General features: G+C 39.0%; 1 protein-coding gene across 1 annotated transcript; it reads right to left on the reverse strand.

The window, feature by feature from the left end:
* Positions 1–494: 494 nt before the first annotated feature.
* On the reverse strand, positions 495–16,846 carry LOC141911943 (10 kDa heat shock protein, mitochondrial-like). The gene is made up of 4 exons (XM_074803064.1): positions 16,687–16,846; positions 2,053–2,214; positions 994–1,083; positions 495–692 (listed from the first exon to the last, which is right to left on the reverse strand). The coding sequence occupies exons 1-4, from the start codon at positions 16,687–16,689 to the stop codon at positions 636–638; spliced, it is 312 nt and encodes a 103-aa protein (XP_074659165.1). The 5' UTR covers positions 16,690–16,846; the 3' UTR covers positions 495–635.

Genomic DNA, 16,846 nt, shown 5'->3' on the forward strand with positions numbered 1-16,846 from the left:
AACTACGGAGAATGATCCGGCCTTATCCAAATTCCAAAACTTCTCACTGCGTAGTTGTGTCCGGAGCCCTCCCCAGTCTCTCGGCATTAGCGCTGAATATCACGCGCGAGGTGTTAGAGTAGATCAGCGCGTGCGCTGCACGATCAATACCTCCATGTAGGCCTATAAACATATTCTGTGTTACACACACACAGCGAGTGTATTGAGCATCACCGTAGAATTATTTTATAACAAATTGGAGGTCTTATAAACATCAGAATCAAATATAAACCAAGGTGCACGATCTACACCAAGTACAGATTGTATGTGTCAATTTACAGATCAGTCCATACAAACAGCTTAAATCGTGTCATAAAGAAACATCCACAGAGACAGACAGACATGACGACCATGCCATAGACGGGACGAAACCCATCAAAAAGCCCATGTTTGGCCTGCAAGAATCGGTATAATTGGGCTTGACAGGGTAAAAATTCACCACAAACAAAGCACTATATGATCATATACCGGTACTTTCTCACTCCTGACTTTATTTGATCTATTGATTACATTTTTGTAAGATCTACGGATTAAATTTTCTGATACTTTTCAATTAACAACTACTGAGGTGATTCCTGACGATTCCAACAATGCTGTCAATGAGTTTGTTGCCATTTTCCCAAAATGTCTCCTTCTCGGAACAAATGGTATTCCTGAAAAGGGCAGAAGAATTTTTTTCTAAACTCAAATCTTTGGAGAGAGGTTTATTTTTTACTTATTTGGATTGGAAGAAAAGACCTGTCCACCGAAAACAAATTGGTGTATGGTATACTGGATTTTTTCAAATTGATAATCTCCTCAGAAAATTTGCTTCAAATTCAATTGAAATTGAAGCAAGCTAACCCAGTAACCATATAAGCAAACATGGCGGGTCATCACAGAATCTGACTTGCCACAGTTGCTGTGCCATACCCTTCGAAATATGCACCATTATATGCAAGATTTAATCTTTACCTCCTCCTCAATCGTCACTTTAGTTCCTCCATACTCAGGTAGTAAAACCTGTTCTCCAACAGACACATTCATTTTTCTTACATCACCATTCTAAAAGAAAGAAATAATTAAGTCACCAACAGTACTCCTTATGCAGCCGTCAACTGCTCTCATTACCAATCCCTTCAGATGATCGATGTCGAGAGTGTCGATATCCTGATGATCAGTTTTTGTCAGCATGGCGAAAGCCTGTGTAAGGATATGTCATCTGAATGTCGATTATATAGGATTTTGAACAACAATAATAATAATGATAATAAAGATTTGTATCTGTATGTGCCTGTATCTCATGACAAGTTCACCAGATGGTTGATAGGCACTATGCACTTTGCACTTTGAACTGGAAATGTTTTAATGAACATGAACATAACTAAATTCATAAGGAAAGCTGGGGACTATTGACTGTCAGAAGGGGTGGATCGGTGTTTTCATGAATTATTTCTAATTGTCAGGTCATTAACAAAAACAGCAGAGCCAACCAACTATGGCCAAAGGCCGAAACAGGGTTCATAGTTGTAAGGCTGTAGTCAAAATGAACACTTTTTCCAAACCGAAGTAAGCACTTTTTACAAGAAAATTAGGCTAGAAATTTTGATAAGTTACCAGTAGCCAGTTTCTTGGAAAACTTGACGAGGCCACCATTGTGGCAGTACATCTGGGGTTGGCCGTACATTTGTTTGCAGTTCATATCCGAATTAAGTTCATATCCAAGTAAGTGGAAAACATTCTTTATTGAGAGGAAAATATTTTTCTTATCACCGATTTTAACTTCAAGCACAGAGCGAGACAAGAGCCATAAGGGGCATCACAGCCAGTCAATTGGCTTTTCACGAATCATGTAATCCTGGCTCAATATGATTGACACGTGTCATTTAAATTTGCTCCATTTGTATAGTAATAGGCTTAGCCAACGACTGGCCTAAAAATAATGAAGTGTTATAATAACTACGTTGGTTAGTTACACATGGACCAATGATCTGTAGACAAAGAGTGATATATAAAACACAAAATTAAACTTACGTCAGTTCTTGTACCTTCACCAACAGCTTTAACTTCGGCGATCAAGACCTTTCCCATTGACTTTTCAGGTATCAAAATTCCTCCTTTCGATTTGGCTTCCGGCAACAAACGTTGAACAAGAACACGGTCAAATAAAGGTACAAATTTCTTGAATGCGGATGCCTGTCAAAAAACAAACAAAATGATTTAGTGTACGTCAATTTTCATACATTTTAGGACAGAATCCATTAACGTTAAATGGAAGTTCAAGATGGCAGAAAAATCTAGTCTAAATCAGTTCTCATCACAAATTTCAATGAAAATTGGCCTATCATTTGAAAGCCACAGGTATAACTAGATGTCCTGGGACACCACACCAATTTAGGAAGTGGTTTGAAATCTTCAACAAACAGAAAATTTCAATATTCAACATCCCTGGTAAACTAGTCAGTAACCTGTCTGCGGTATATGCACTAGTCGATGAAAGTTCCCACCCTACAGGGGCCGCGAACAGAAAAAAATTAGCGATCCATAGCGCCGGGACAGAAGCGATCCAATCTAACAATCTCACTATTCAATGCTCCCTGGTGACCATATACAATACCAATGACCTTGAAACATACCACAATCATAGAACATGTCTACAATATAAGTTACAACTTTGCAATTGATCATGGTAGCAAAATATGCCTAAGTAGCAATATAATAAGGAAATACTAGGTTTTTCTCCTGTTCAACACCCCCCCGGTGACCATATAGAGCAACTAATGACCTACAACTTTCTAATTGATTGAGGTTACGAAATATGCTTAGGTATCAATATAATGTGGAATAAAGGACCAATGGTCCAGTGGCTCGCCAAACTGGTGTGAAGTAAAAAATCTGTCATGTAGGCTACCGGTATGCAAAAATTCATTTCATTGAAAATTAATCAAGAAAAAAATATATAAACTAGAGGTCCAGGGACACCATGCCCACTTGGAAGTGGTTTCAAATGCTCAACAATCTAACAATTTCAATATTCAATACCCCTTGAAATGCCCCTATCCAATGACCTTGAAACTCACCATAATCATAGAACATGTCAGCCGCTACAATTTGGTAATTGACAGTGGCAATAAAATATGCCTTGTTACCAATATGATATGGAAATATTAAGTTATTCTACTATTCAATGCCCCCTGGTGACGATATGCAAAGCCCAATGACCTTGAAACTCACCATTATTATAGAACATGTCATGAGCTACAACTTTGCAATTGATCATGATAGCAAAACATGCCAAGATAGCAATATAATAAGGAAATACTAGGTTTTTCTACTATTCAACGCCCCCTGGTGACCATATAGAATAACCAGTGTCCTTAAAACTCACCACAATCATAGACGATGTCATGAGCTACAACTTTGCAATTGATTGTGGTAACAAAATATTCACTGGTACAAATATAATATAGAAATACTAACATATTGTATTATTAAACGCCCCCTATCAATCCAATGACCTTGAAACCCAACACAATCATAAAACATGTTATAAGCTACAACTCTCTAATTCATTGTGGTAACAAAATATGCTAAAGTATCAATATAATGTCGAAGAACTATTTCCCACCTACGAATGAGTACTGATAACACCAAGATGGCCGCCAATCGCATCATAATGGGCTGATCAAAAATACCTGTCTCAGGTATAAAACATCCCTTTCCAAAGAATACCCATCAGCAATTGCAATGAGAAATGGCAAACCAGTAGGAAGCTACAGGACTCAGAATTTGGGTCAAAATTGACATTTTAGGCACCAAAAAAGGTCATAGGACGACCATCTTGAGTCCGATCGACCCAATTTTTCTAATGTTAATGGGCCCTTGGGGATTCACGAAAAATCAAGGTAATTGATCAAAGCTTCAAAAATGTGTAATAAGTACTGATTTTGCGAACAACAATTGCTGCCAGTTGGCCATCTTGATTCTGAAAGGTCCAGTTTTTGGGCTTAAGATGTGTCTAGGGTAGATACATGTATAAACCAAATATCAAATGTCATTTTTCAAGGCAATTTTTATCAGCCAATTTGACTTGACGGAGTTATTTGCCTGTCATTTTGTAGTCTGTTGATATGAGCGTCTACTCTTTGTTGTCATCAATGCACAACAGCTACATTGTTTGTTTAATACCCGGCGATCTTATTCCATGTGCAAATCGGCCGCAAAATGAGGGAAGTGATTTTTAAGCCGGACCCCGTCACCGACTTTTGAACGCTATTTTGCCAGATCCATATATTATGTAACAATTAAATCATTTTATTGGGTTCAGGGTTAGGGTTTTGATAAGGTTAGTGGAGGGTGAGAAGAGGGTCCAGAGGGTTCCATTTCACAACTAGGGATAGGGTTAGGGTAAGGTGAGACTATATGTAATTTAACATTCGGTCTGTTTTCAGCGAGCTCGGTGGTCTATTAGGATGACACTGCGCTAGTAATTTACTGGCCCGGGTTCGAGTCTCGCACTATCTGCTCTATTTTCTCAAACTCTGTTCTCCACACTTCCTTCGAATTTCCGCACCTCTGCACACGCGCGGAGTAAATCAGCCAATTAGAGACGATATCCGATAAAATAGCGTTCAGAAGTCGGTGACCGGATCCGGTAAAATAACTAAATGTAAATTTTCATCGATTCAACGGCGATCATTTTGAAAACTGGTGAAGAGTGCTGGCACCTGTGGACTAATGCCAGGACAACAACATAAACTAACTAAGACGAAACAAAATTGAAAGAATTGAATAAATCGCCCATCGGCAAAGTGGTTTAGCTTGAAAACGAGTTTGTTTGGCAAGGGCATATAATACCAATGATAACTCTTTAACCGGTACCATATCCGCGTATGTAAGTGGATCATTTTTGGGGGTTCTCCTCAAGAAAGTTTTAGAAATTAAAAGCGTTTTCCGAGCACTTAGAGCGATCTTGAACCCATGAACGACTATTATATTCTGGTCTTGAAGGTAATGGCTAGTTCCAATGTGGTACATCCTCATTCGATGACATGCAGCATCTCATGCATTACGAGTCGAGCCCTGAATTATTGCAGGATGAACGATGAACGCTCACTAAAAATCATCACCCAGTAGTGAATAATATCCGAAGGCGTTCGCCACAAACGCGCGCGGCAACAGTAAGTAGGCCTATATACATTACTACTGCTGCCGCGCATGTGTCTGCAACCGATCGATAAAATACATACACACTCATCCTTGTACAAATGTAGATACAAATCACTGTGTTGCAATGAATAATATGCATTGAAATGCGATACTTTTACGCGACGATAAGTAAAACAGGCACTGAACGCTTTTACGGTTCACCTGATTACCGATTGCGCCGGACCAATTGAGTGAGATCATCACTCTCGATACTTTTACATCATTTTTTGACTATTTTGAAAATTGATATTTTTCAATACCGAAATCTGCGGGAAATTCTCATCCCTGGTATAACGTCACAAAAAATTTCAATTTATTACAAATTCTACCAAACAGAAAACACGGTGCTCATATTCTGTTATTACAACTTAAAATGATTATTCACGATAAATTAGGCAGGGACAAATTCCAAGATCAATCTTCTCCCTTGGTCTTATTGTGAATGCGTAAAATATGCCGTATTTTTCTTTAATTACACCTGCGAACCAGCTCACAGCTAAGCTCTTTCAGGGAGTATGGAAGCTCTCCCCGAAGAAAGTTTTAGATATTAAAAGCGTTTTCCGAGCATGTAATCAGTTACTCACGGTCTTTAGGATAACCCATCCAAAAATTGTCACCAAATTATCTCAAACCATCTATGAGATACAGCCCGGAAATGAAAAATACATAACAGCTTCTAGTAACATTGACCTTTGACCAACACGACATGAAATCTAATCAGTTACCCACGGTTAATCCATCCATAGAATTTCAGTTCGTTATCTTAAACCGTTTATGAGTTAGCCCGGAAATGAAATTCACAAAATGGCTTAATGCGACCTTGACCTTACCCCTACCGGACCCAAAGTGTGATCAGTTACCCACGGTCTCTAGGCTAACCCAGCCATAGAATTTCAATAAGTTATCTTAAACCATTTATGAGTTAGGGGCCTAGAGCCCGGAAATGAAATTCACAAAATGGCTTCCTGCGACCTTGACCTTGGATGTACGGGACCCAAAATCTAATCAAGTACTTACCTCATATAGTGCCGAAGGGTTTAGCTAGGGCATGGAAACCACTGCGGACAGACAGACGGACGACGAAGTGAATACAGTATGCCCCCATAACACGGCATAAAAATGGACCCTTAACCTCACCCTAACCCTCTGGAACCTAACCATATCGAAACCCTAACCCTAAAACCCAATATAATGTTTTTTATTGTTATATTTTATTACTTTATCTTATTATATGTAATAAATGAAATCTAAGTGACGGACGCCTCGTCACAGCTACTTGTGTGATTTTGTGCGTTAATACTTTTTAATTTTTAAGATAAAACGTAGTTAATTAAAATGAAGTTAATTGTGTTCGTTTTTCGTGAGTGAGCTGTTTAGGATTGAAAATTCGAAAGTTCGCAGGACTCATTGTAATTCACACAATTAATAGGTTTCCATAATTTGCTTTTTGGTGAATTAACATTTCGTAAACCTCATAAGAAATTATAAATTAATCCGCTACGTAGAAAAAATTATGTAGCAGCATTCCAAGACGACAGCGGTGAACTGCAAGCATAGTCTGGAAGTTATCAGCCTTGGCATTGCAAATTAATTCACATTTCAAAGACGAATTCTGTGAGAAAGAAATTGTTTTTCTGGATCGCGCCAAAATAAGCAACGCATGTCACATGGCAAACAGTACCAGCTTCCTTATTTGGTGAGAGGGGACAGTGACCAATTTCTTTGCCAACCGCGATGTTTCCGCGCTTGTCTGCGAGAGTCCGGGTCCGCGGTGCTGCGACTTTTCCATAGGCAATTCGATCGTAAAATGGGATCCTGCACCACACCCTTGTGTAATTCAAAGGTCGAACAAAAAAAACTTAAGCAGTGCTGGGGCGCAGATTTGACTGCTCACTGCAACCATGCGCGTATTTCCTTGGGATTCGAACCGACGCGGTAGAACCCGGCGCTGCGGCGGCCCGTTATTGTCTGTAAATTTTATCTCGTTGTAGTCAGTAACCTGTCCGTGGTTTAGTTTCACGATCGGATATTTTCACAAACCAGTCAGGAATAGGAAGGTCATTTTTGTATGCAATCTTAATAAAAATTAGAAAAGATAAAAGTAATTTGCCTGGCATTTTGAGATATCCGTCTAATTTTTGTTGTAAAAACTTGTTGAGGGTGCTGGCACCTGTGGACTGAGCCCAGGACAACAGCACAAACTAACGACACAACGAAATTGAAAAAATTAAGAATCAACACTAATTCACATTTTTCTTCATACAGAATATATTATTTCATTATTTATCATGGAAAGCACGAAGATTTGAAATATATGTTGGAAAGCCATGAAAAATAAAAATTGTCGTTTCGTCTTGGAAGTTTTTTGACGCCTTTATAAAACGTTACCATTATGAAACCTAAACAACGTTAACCATTCAGTGTCATTTCAACAAACGACAACCGTAAATCGATATGCAAAACGTCACAGGTCTATGTGTACACATACATGCTATTTGGTAAAATATTATTGACAAAGATGTAGAATGGCTTCCTGTAATTGACCTCTATTCGAACATTGAAATGTTATATTGCATTGAATATCATGAGAGGACGTATTGTAATAGAAATGGATGTATGATTATATCAGAAGCGGCAGGCATATATAGAAGTGATAAGTAAATCGGATTATTCGGTTAAATGGCAGATGTATACACGATTTGGAAGTCTGATATAAAAGTCAGACCCTGACATGGGGATGCTGGTGGAATGACGATGTGAATTTCGGTGTGAATTTCATCGGCGGCTACAAGCGGTCAATATGAAAACGTGTAAACATGTAATTTCAATATTCAAATATTTTAGAAAATATGTTCGATATTAGGGGTATGCAGGTTTCAAGGGATTAGCAATTTATAAAAGCATAGCTGTCATATACAGCTCCGCGTCCACTGATGGCATCTGTATAAGTAACAATTCAATTCAATTCCTTATTGATCCTTATTACATTGAAATTCCGGGATAAATTTCCTTAAATCAATAAAGTTACAAATTTTAAAATAAGAATATAGCTGGAAAGCAGCGATAACTGGTTTTCTGCAGTCTTAGAATCCTGTTCAACGGTGGATTTTGACGAAGCATTTGATAAGGCACAACATCAGCCATTACTAAACAGGCTATTAGGAAACAGTATCAATGATAGGTCGCCCAAATGGCTCAGCGGTTATCTCTGAACGAAAACTTGTAGCTGAAATCAACGGAACGCCTCATCCTGGAAAAGGTCTGGGGCTCCGCAGTAACTTAAAGCCAGGCGTAGGTTGTTCTTGTGACACGATGTTTCGCAAGTTTCGATGCAAGTCGCTTGTGTGCGACTAGTTTCTGCCAGTCGCAAGAGCGCGTCGGTTGGTTGTGACAGTCGTGTCGCGTTGCAGAAAGTAGAACACGTACGACTCCATGTGACTGGCGTTGCTGAAAGATGAGGACTGAGTTTCAAGTCGTCAAAACGTCACGATATGTCGACATATTCATGTCGAATTGATGCGATATATCGACATAAATATGGCGACTTGTCGAGTCGGAACGCAACAACTTGAGGCCCTTTATCGCTTCCGTAGATCTTTCATTAAGTAGGATCACTTGAATGATCGCTTTAATATCACTTTAATAAAAAAAATAATCGGCTAAAATGACCTTAATATTCGACACTATATCTACGGAAGCGATAAGGGGCCTCGAGATGACGCGTTCCAACTCGACAAGTCGCCATATTATTGTCGACATACCGCGATATATCGCGTCAAGTCGACATGAATATGTCGATATATCGTGACGTTTTGACGACATATTTCGTTTTCTCAACCATTTTCCTCGCAACAAGTCGACATATTCATGACGACTTGAAACTCAGTCGTCATATTACTGGCGTCCTCATCTTACATTTAGACATGTCTTCAAATGACGGCTTGTCCCATGGAAAATGAGCAAATAAGCGAAATTTGTCGTGAAAACGTCACGATATGTAGACATATTCATGTGGACTTGACGCGATATATCGCGATATATCGACATAGATATGGCGACTTGTCGAGTTTGACAACTCGAGGCCCTTTATCGCTTCCGTACTATATCAGATTAATCGACTTCAAAATAGGCGAAAGCATAAGTCTTTATTACGTTATTAATTGGCCTAATTATTCAAAAGCTAATAATGTGGGCGACAAAACCAAAAAAATAATTGTCGCGGGCGATAAAACCAAAATAATGAATTGTCGCGGGCGATAAAACCAAAATAATGAATTGTCGCAGGCGATAAAACCGCGACAAAAAGAAAAAAAAATTGTCGCGGGCGATAAAACCAAAATAATGAATTGTCGCAGGCGATAAAACCAAAGCTTGAATTGTCGCTATTGTCGCGTGCGACAAAACCAAAATAATGAATTGTCGCGGGCGATAAAACCAAAATAATGAATTGTCGCGGGCGATAAAACCAAAATAATGAATTGTCGCAGGCGATAAAACCAAAATATTGAAGTGTCGCAGGCGATAAAACCGCGACAAAAAGAAAAAAAAATTGTCGTGGGCGATAAAACCAAAATAATGAATTGTCGCGGGCGATAAAACCAAAATAATGAATTGTCGCGGGCGATAAAACCAAAATATTGAATTGTCGTGGGCGACAAATCCAAAATATTGTTTTGTCGCGGGTGACAAAACCAAATTAATGAATTGTCGCGGGCCATAAAACCAAAATAATGAATTGTCGCGGGCGATAAAACCAAAAAAATGAATTGTCGCTGGCGATAAAACCAAAATATTGTATTGTCGCGGCAGAAAAACCAAAATATTGAATTGTCGTGGGCGATAAAACCAATATCTTGAATTGTCGCTATTGTCGCGTGCGACAAAATCAAAATAATGAATTGTCGCGGGCGATAAAACCAAAATAATGAATTGTTGCGGGCGATAAAACCAAAATATTGAATTGTCGTGGGCGACAAAACCAAAATATTGTTTTGTCGCGGGTGACAAAACCAAATTAATGAATTGTCGCGGGCGATAAAACCAAAATAATGAATTGTCGCGGGCGATAAAACCAAAATAATGAATTGTCGCTGGCGATAAAACCAAAATATTTGTCGCGGCAGAAAAACCAAAATCTTGAATTGTCGCGGGCGACAAAACCAAACTAATGAATTGTTGCGGGCGATAAAACCAAAATAATGAATTGTCGCAGGCCATAAAACCAAAATAATGAATTGTCGCGGGCGATAAAAACCAAAATATTGAATTGTCATGGGCGACAAAACCAAAATATTGATTTGTCGCGGGTGACAAAACCAAATTAATGAATTGTCGCGGGCGATAAAACCAAAATAATGAATTGTCGCGGGCGACAAAACCAAAATTATTGTTTTGTCGCGGGTGACAAAACCAAATTAATGAATTGTCGCGGGCGATAAAACCAAAATAATGAATTGTCACGGGCGATAAAACCAAAATATTGTATTGTCGCGGGCGACAAATTCAAAAAATGAATTGTCACGGCAGAAAAACCAAAATCTTGAATTGTCGCGGGTGACAAAACCAAACTAATGAATTGTTGCGGGCGATTAAACCAAAATAATGAATTGTCGCGCGCGATAAAACCAAAATAATGAATTGTCGCGGGCGATAAAAACCAAAATATTGAATTGTCATGGGCGACAAAACCAAAATATTGATTTGTCGCGGGTGACAAAACCAAATTAATGAATTGTCGCGGGCGATAAAACCAAAGTAATGAATTGTTGCGGGCGATAAAACCAAAATAATGAATTGTCGCGGGTGACAAAACCAAAATTATTGTTTTGTCGCGTTATTTTAGTTTTGTCGTTTTGTCATAATGTCGCCCTCATTTGCATATACGTGTTTTTTTTACGCATGGCCCTTATCAGCCACCATACTAAAGCCTAAAGGTCGCGTAAAACTCGATAAACACTTCAAGCGACACAGCGAACGATCTCCTTTCCCCCACAGCGAACGCTTAACCTAGTAGAGGCTACTAGCCTATGTAGGCCTGTGTATATGCGTAGGCCTAACATCCGGACAGATTGGTCGTAGGCCTATTGAATTTAACAACCCACCTAACTATCGTAAATTTTGTTTTGAAGTTCAATCCAATGAGTCCGTTAATAAACGCAACAATTGTACTGTGTTTGTTTGATACAGTAAAGCTCAGTACCGGTAGGCCTAAAGCCGCGTCAAACTCGATCAACACTTCAAGCGACACAGCGAACGATCCCTTTCCCCCACAGTGAACGCTTACTCCGAATGTCAAGTGTGAGTCCAGCATATGGATAGGAGTGTGTTATATACTTGTATTTAGTAAATACCTTGTGCATTTGACAATGATCGGTATGTACTGTAGGAAATATAGAGTATTGATGGTATTGATATAGAGGTTGAAGCCCGCGGCCGAATAAAGTAATATATTCTTTTATTTTGATACCTCGTCGACATAACTGCTTTTCTCCGCTATATCTCTTCGGCGTGTTTAGTTTAGGCCTACGATTCCCCGGTACACTAAAGATTTATCTTAGTAAATACACGGTTAATTCGGTAAAGAAAAATAGGTATTGTTATACTAACTCCTTGAAACCCACAGCCAAATCACTGGTAGTAATAAATTAATTTGTACTCGATTTGATTCTCATGATGAGGAGAAACTCGCAGCTGATCCCCGGAACGACGATGTAGTAACACACGTCGATTTGTCGATGTTTACGGCTCGACAGTGCTTTTAAAATCTAAAGTAGTAAATTTCCAGTGTATCGATAATATGATTTGATGAGGAAAATGGGCTATTGTTAAAATCACTGTTTGAAGACCGCGACTGAATTTGAAGTCTGCGGCAATAAATTAGTTCATTTATACTTGAATTGATAATCGAAGTGACAGTCGGCCTGCGGGTTGATTTCGGGATGACGACTCGAAAAACATGTCATCCCATTGAATGGGGCTAAATTTTCGATGTTTACGGCCCGACAGCGCTTTTGTAACGATGATTAGTGAAAAAACACGCGGGCTATTTGTAAATCTCAGTGAGCTGAACGATATTATATGGATTGTATATGAAACAGCGGTAAGGTAACAAAGCCTATGTTCTTATGGTAAAAATAGTGTGGAAGAAAATAATAATAATAATAATCACGCGGATATCAATAGGGTTTTCTATGAAATAACAGAAAACCCTAAAAATACAAAATACAAGACACACGGGTAATTCATACAGAATAACATGAATAAGTTATTTAAATGTCTACTTCAACCCAGACTGAAGACTAGGATATCGAGTGACAGCCAAACCGGGGACCGGGCCGGCCGGCTACACGATATGCTCAAACTCATGATGAAGCAGACATCAGAAGAGCTCTTTCTTCAACCATGGAGGCAATGAAGTTGCAGACCAGCTTAGAGGCAAAAATGAATCGAAGTCGGTCGCAAGTTGACAATTTTTTTTTTTAAATTAGACCAGTCGATCATCTACCCAATCGTATAATCCCATAATTCCCCAAATTTCTTAAAAATTCGATTTCAAATTTGCAATTCTATATTAGCTTATCCCAGAAATTCTATATTTTTTTCGCAGGCGTCAAATAATTTATTAAAATTAATTTTCTTGTTTATAAATCCTTGTAGGTCACCTTGTCTATCATGCCACATGTATGCAATACAAAGAAATCTCGGCCAATGGCGGAATTTGTGGTAATATACTTTCTATTCACTTCAGTCCACAATTAATGGCTTAAATCCCAAACTAACACAGGTACCTTTTGACATAATCCAATTTTATACATGTTTCGAGCGATTTATCAACATTATTTTGAGAAATTAATGAATTTCTCAAAATTCCGCCATTAGCCGACATTTCTGTGTATTGCATACATGTGGCATGATAGACAAGGTGACCTACAAGGATTTATATAAAACTTTCAAAACGAAACGATAATTTTTATTTTTGATAGTTTTCCAACGTATATTTCAAATCTTCATGTTTTCCACAATAAATGATGAAAAAATAAATTCTGGTTGAAGAAAATGTGAATAAGTGTTGATTTCTTAATTTTTTCAATTTCGTTGTTTCGTTAGTTTGTGTTGTGGTCCTGGCCTCAGTCCACAGGTGCCAGGACCCTCCACACGTTTTCAAAATGGCCGCTGTCGAAACGACGGAAATTTACTCTCACTTTACGGCCAATTTGACATGGATTAAGATCGTCAGGTGAGGTTTTATGGGGATCAAACAAACTACGAATCTGTTGTGCGTTGATTACAACAAAAATTAGACGGATATCTGAAGAGACAATGAAATGCCAGGCAAATTACTCGTCAGTCAAATTGGCTGACGAAGATTGCATACAAAAATGACCTTCCCATTCCTTACTGTGGTTTGTGAAAATATCCGCTCATGATAGGGATGACAAGGGCCAGAACACGGTTGAAAAAAGTAACACTTCAAAAATATACTTTCTATTCACTTCAGTCCACAATTAATGGCTTAAATCCCAAACTAACACAGGTACCTTTTGACATAATCCAATTTTATATATGTTTCGAGCGATTAATCAACATTATTTTGAGAAATTAATTAATTTCTCCACAAATTCCGCCATTAGCCGCCATTTCTGTGTATTGCATAGATGTGGCATGATAGATAAGGTGACCTACAAGGATTTATATAAAACTTTCAAAACGAAACGTTAATTTTTATTTTTGATAGTTTTCCAACTTATATTTCAAATCTTAGTGTTTTCCATAATAAATAATAAATAAAATAAATTCTGGTTGAAGAAAAATGTAAATAAGTGTTGATTTCTTAATTTTTTTCAATTTTTTCGCTTCGTTAGTTTGTGTTATTAGTGTCAATAAAGTATTTTGAATTGGTCCTGGCCTCAGTCCACAGGTGCCAGCACCCTCCACAAGTATTCAAAATGGCCGCCGTTGAATTGATGGAAATTTATTCTCACTTTACGGCCGATTTGCACAAGGTTTAAGATCGTCAGGTGAGGTGCTATAGGTATCAAACAAACTACGAATCTGTTGTGCGTCGATTACAACAAAAATTAGATGGATATCTCAAAAGACCAGAAAATGCCAGGCAAATTACTCGCGAGTCAAATTGACTCACGAAGATTTCATTGAAAAATGACCTTCCCATTCCTGACTGTGGTTTGTGAAAATATCCGATCGTGAAACTAAACCACAGTCAGGTTACTGACTATTGTCATCCCTAACGTTGGTATAAGCCCATACGATTATAAAAAGCTTACAACCAACGATTAGGCACAGGCACTTGAATATGGGCTTTGATAATGGATAAATATTCAATAATTCACCAGCGATACTTTGTTCCTACTTCGATAATACGCCATGTTTTATAATATTTTACCCATGATGCAACGCGCGCCCATCGTTTAACTATACTATACAGAAAGGCTGGAAACGATCCTATCTCCGTAATACTTAAATCTACCCGCAATTATCGGGACAGCCGAACACTGCCAATGATTGCCGAAGTACGTCCTTAGTGTCAATTTTAATCCTGAAATAAAAGGAGCGCCCATAATTTCAATTGGAACCATTTGACACTGTTTTAGCTCCATTAAAGATTTTAACTGGCCAAAAAATTGATTTTTTTGAAAATTTGCGATGCCTCATCGGGATTGCTGTGACGTCATCTGTCCCGATATTTGCTGGTAGATTTAAGCATTACGGAGATAGGAGCGTTTCCAGCCTTTCTGTATAATAAAGGTAGACGAGGGGAGCGCATTGGATCATGGGTTAAACAGTTGCATCATGGATAATTAAGATGGCAACCCCGTTGGTGTTTTTATAGTAGATTACAATAAATTGTATCATTTTTTACACACCAACAAAGTCAAAGCCCATATTCAAGTGCCTGTGGATTAGGTAACCAATCTCATTGCTAAGGCGATTTTCAAATTATTTGACCGAATGCTTCTTCCGGAACATCCACCAAGAAGTCTCAAACTGGACATACTCTGACGTCATTTTTTTCAGACTTTGTCAGCTAGTCAGATTTGGTTAAAAAGACACTTTGTAGTAGGCTATCACATTTACGCGTTTATCAAAGGGACATCCTCCGGGGCGGCTCCTCCGGCCACAGGGGCTCGTCACGATAGCTGGGGGTCCAAAATCAAAGATTTACCCAGTATCCTAGGTACCACCTATAAAAAAAGAAAAGGGAGCTAACATTTTGACATACAAGAATTGACCTTCTCATTTCAACCCCTCATAACTTCGTAACCGATCGACCGATTTACACGAAATTAGATTCGTTTCATTCCCAAGAGGTGACTTTTTCGTTTGAGACCTTCCCCGATGAAATCGGACCGGAGACGCCCGAGAAATCACGACTCAAATCCGAAAAAATGAGTCAAAATAGCCAAAGCCGGAATTACTAGGATGTCTCGGAGCAGTCGATTCCCGACGAGAAACGATGAGTTGACGCGGTTCCCGGGGATTAATCTTCACATATCATACATCGCTGGAAAGCTTATGAACTGACCTTATTGAAAGACGCGTTTATTTGATAATCCGTTCCGATACCCGCGACTGGCGAGCTGATAATCCAGATTGATGCGATAAATACGATTTCCAAGTGTATTCCGGCCGCCATTAACTGCGTGACGTCATGAGAAATCCGAGCATGCAACGCTAGATAATTAACATATTCAGTCGACCAATCACGTATCGCGAATTTATCAGGCCTCAGAGCCCGTGACGTCACACCCTCAATGGCGGTTCAGTGACGCTTAAAGTGCGTATTTATCGGTTCGGTGCGTATTATCACCTCGCTTGTCGCCGGTTTCGGAACGGATTATCAAATAAACGCATTTTTCAATAAGGTCACTTAATAAGCTTTCCAGCGATGTATGATATGTGGCGATTAACGTCCGGGAACCGCGTCAAATCATCGTTTTTCGTCGGAAATCGAGCACTTCAAGCCGTCCTAGTAATTCCGGCTTTGGATATTTTGACCCGTTTTTTCGGATTTGAGTCGTGATTTCTCGGGCGTCTCCGGTCCGATTTCATCGGGGAAGGTCTCAAACGAAAAAGTCATCTCTTGGGAATGAAACGAATCTAATTTCGTGTAAATCGGTCGATCGGTTACGAAGTTATGTGGGGTTGAAATGAGAAGGTCAATTCTTGTATGTCAAAATGTTAGCTCCCTTTTCTTTTTTTATAGGTGGTACCTAGGATACTGGGTCAAATCTTTGATTTTGGACCCCCAGCTATCGTGACGAGCCCCTGTGCCTCCGGCGCCCGTCTTAGAGCCATTGGCATCTGGCAAAATAGCGTTTACTAAAAATAATGCCGCATTCCCATCGGCAAAGTACCACTTCCTTTTAAATACGCAGAGCAGGACTGAATCATTAAGGCGACTGCAAATGACTTTAAATTACCACTGAATCTTATTCTTACCATAATTGTTGTTGTATTTAGTGAAGAAGTGATCGCAAACGTACAGGACACACACCGGCAGCTCGGCTCGTCAGATTACTAAAGATCAAGGGTTAGTTTACCTCCACCGTCGGTCAGTCTGGCGATGACGTCACTTGCATTTTACCAAAACAGACAGGCC

Source organism: Tubulanus polymorphus, chromosome 10, assembly GCF_964204645.1.
Source record: "Tubulanus polymorphus chromosome 10, tnTubPoly1.2, whole genome shotgun sequence".
Classification (NCBI taxonomy): Eukaryota; Metazoa; Nemertea; class Palaeonemertea; order Tubulaniformes; family Tubulanidae; genus Tubulanus; species Tubulanus polymorphus.

What these genes read in the sequence shown, in the direction of transcription:
- LOC141911943 (XM_074803064.1), bottom strand. An exon ending in GTGAAGGTACAAGAACTGAC is followed by an intron (nt 1,084 to 2,052) that starts GTAAGTTTAATT and finishes TCTTTCTTTTAG; the next exon opens with AATGGTGATGTAAGAAAAAT. An exon ending in AAGTGACGATTGAGGAGGAG is followed by an intron (nt 693 to 993) that starts GTAAAGATTAAA and finishes TGCCCTTTTCAG; the next exon opens with GAATACCATTTGTTCCGAGA.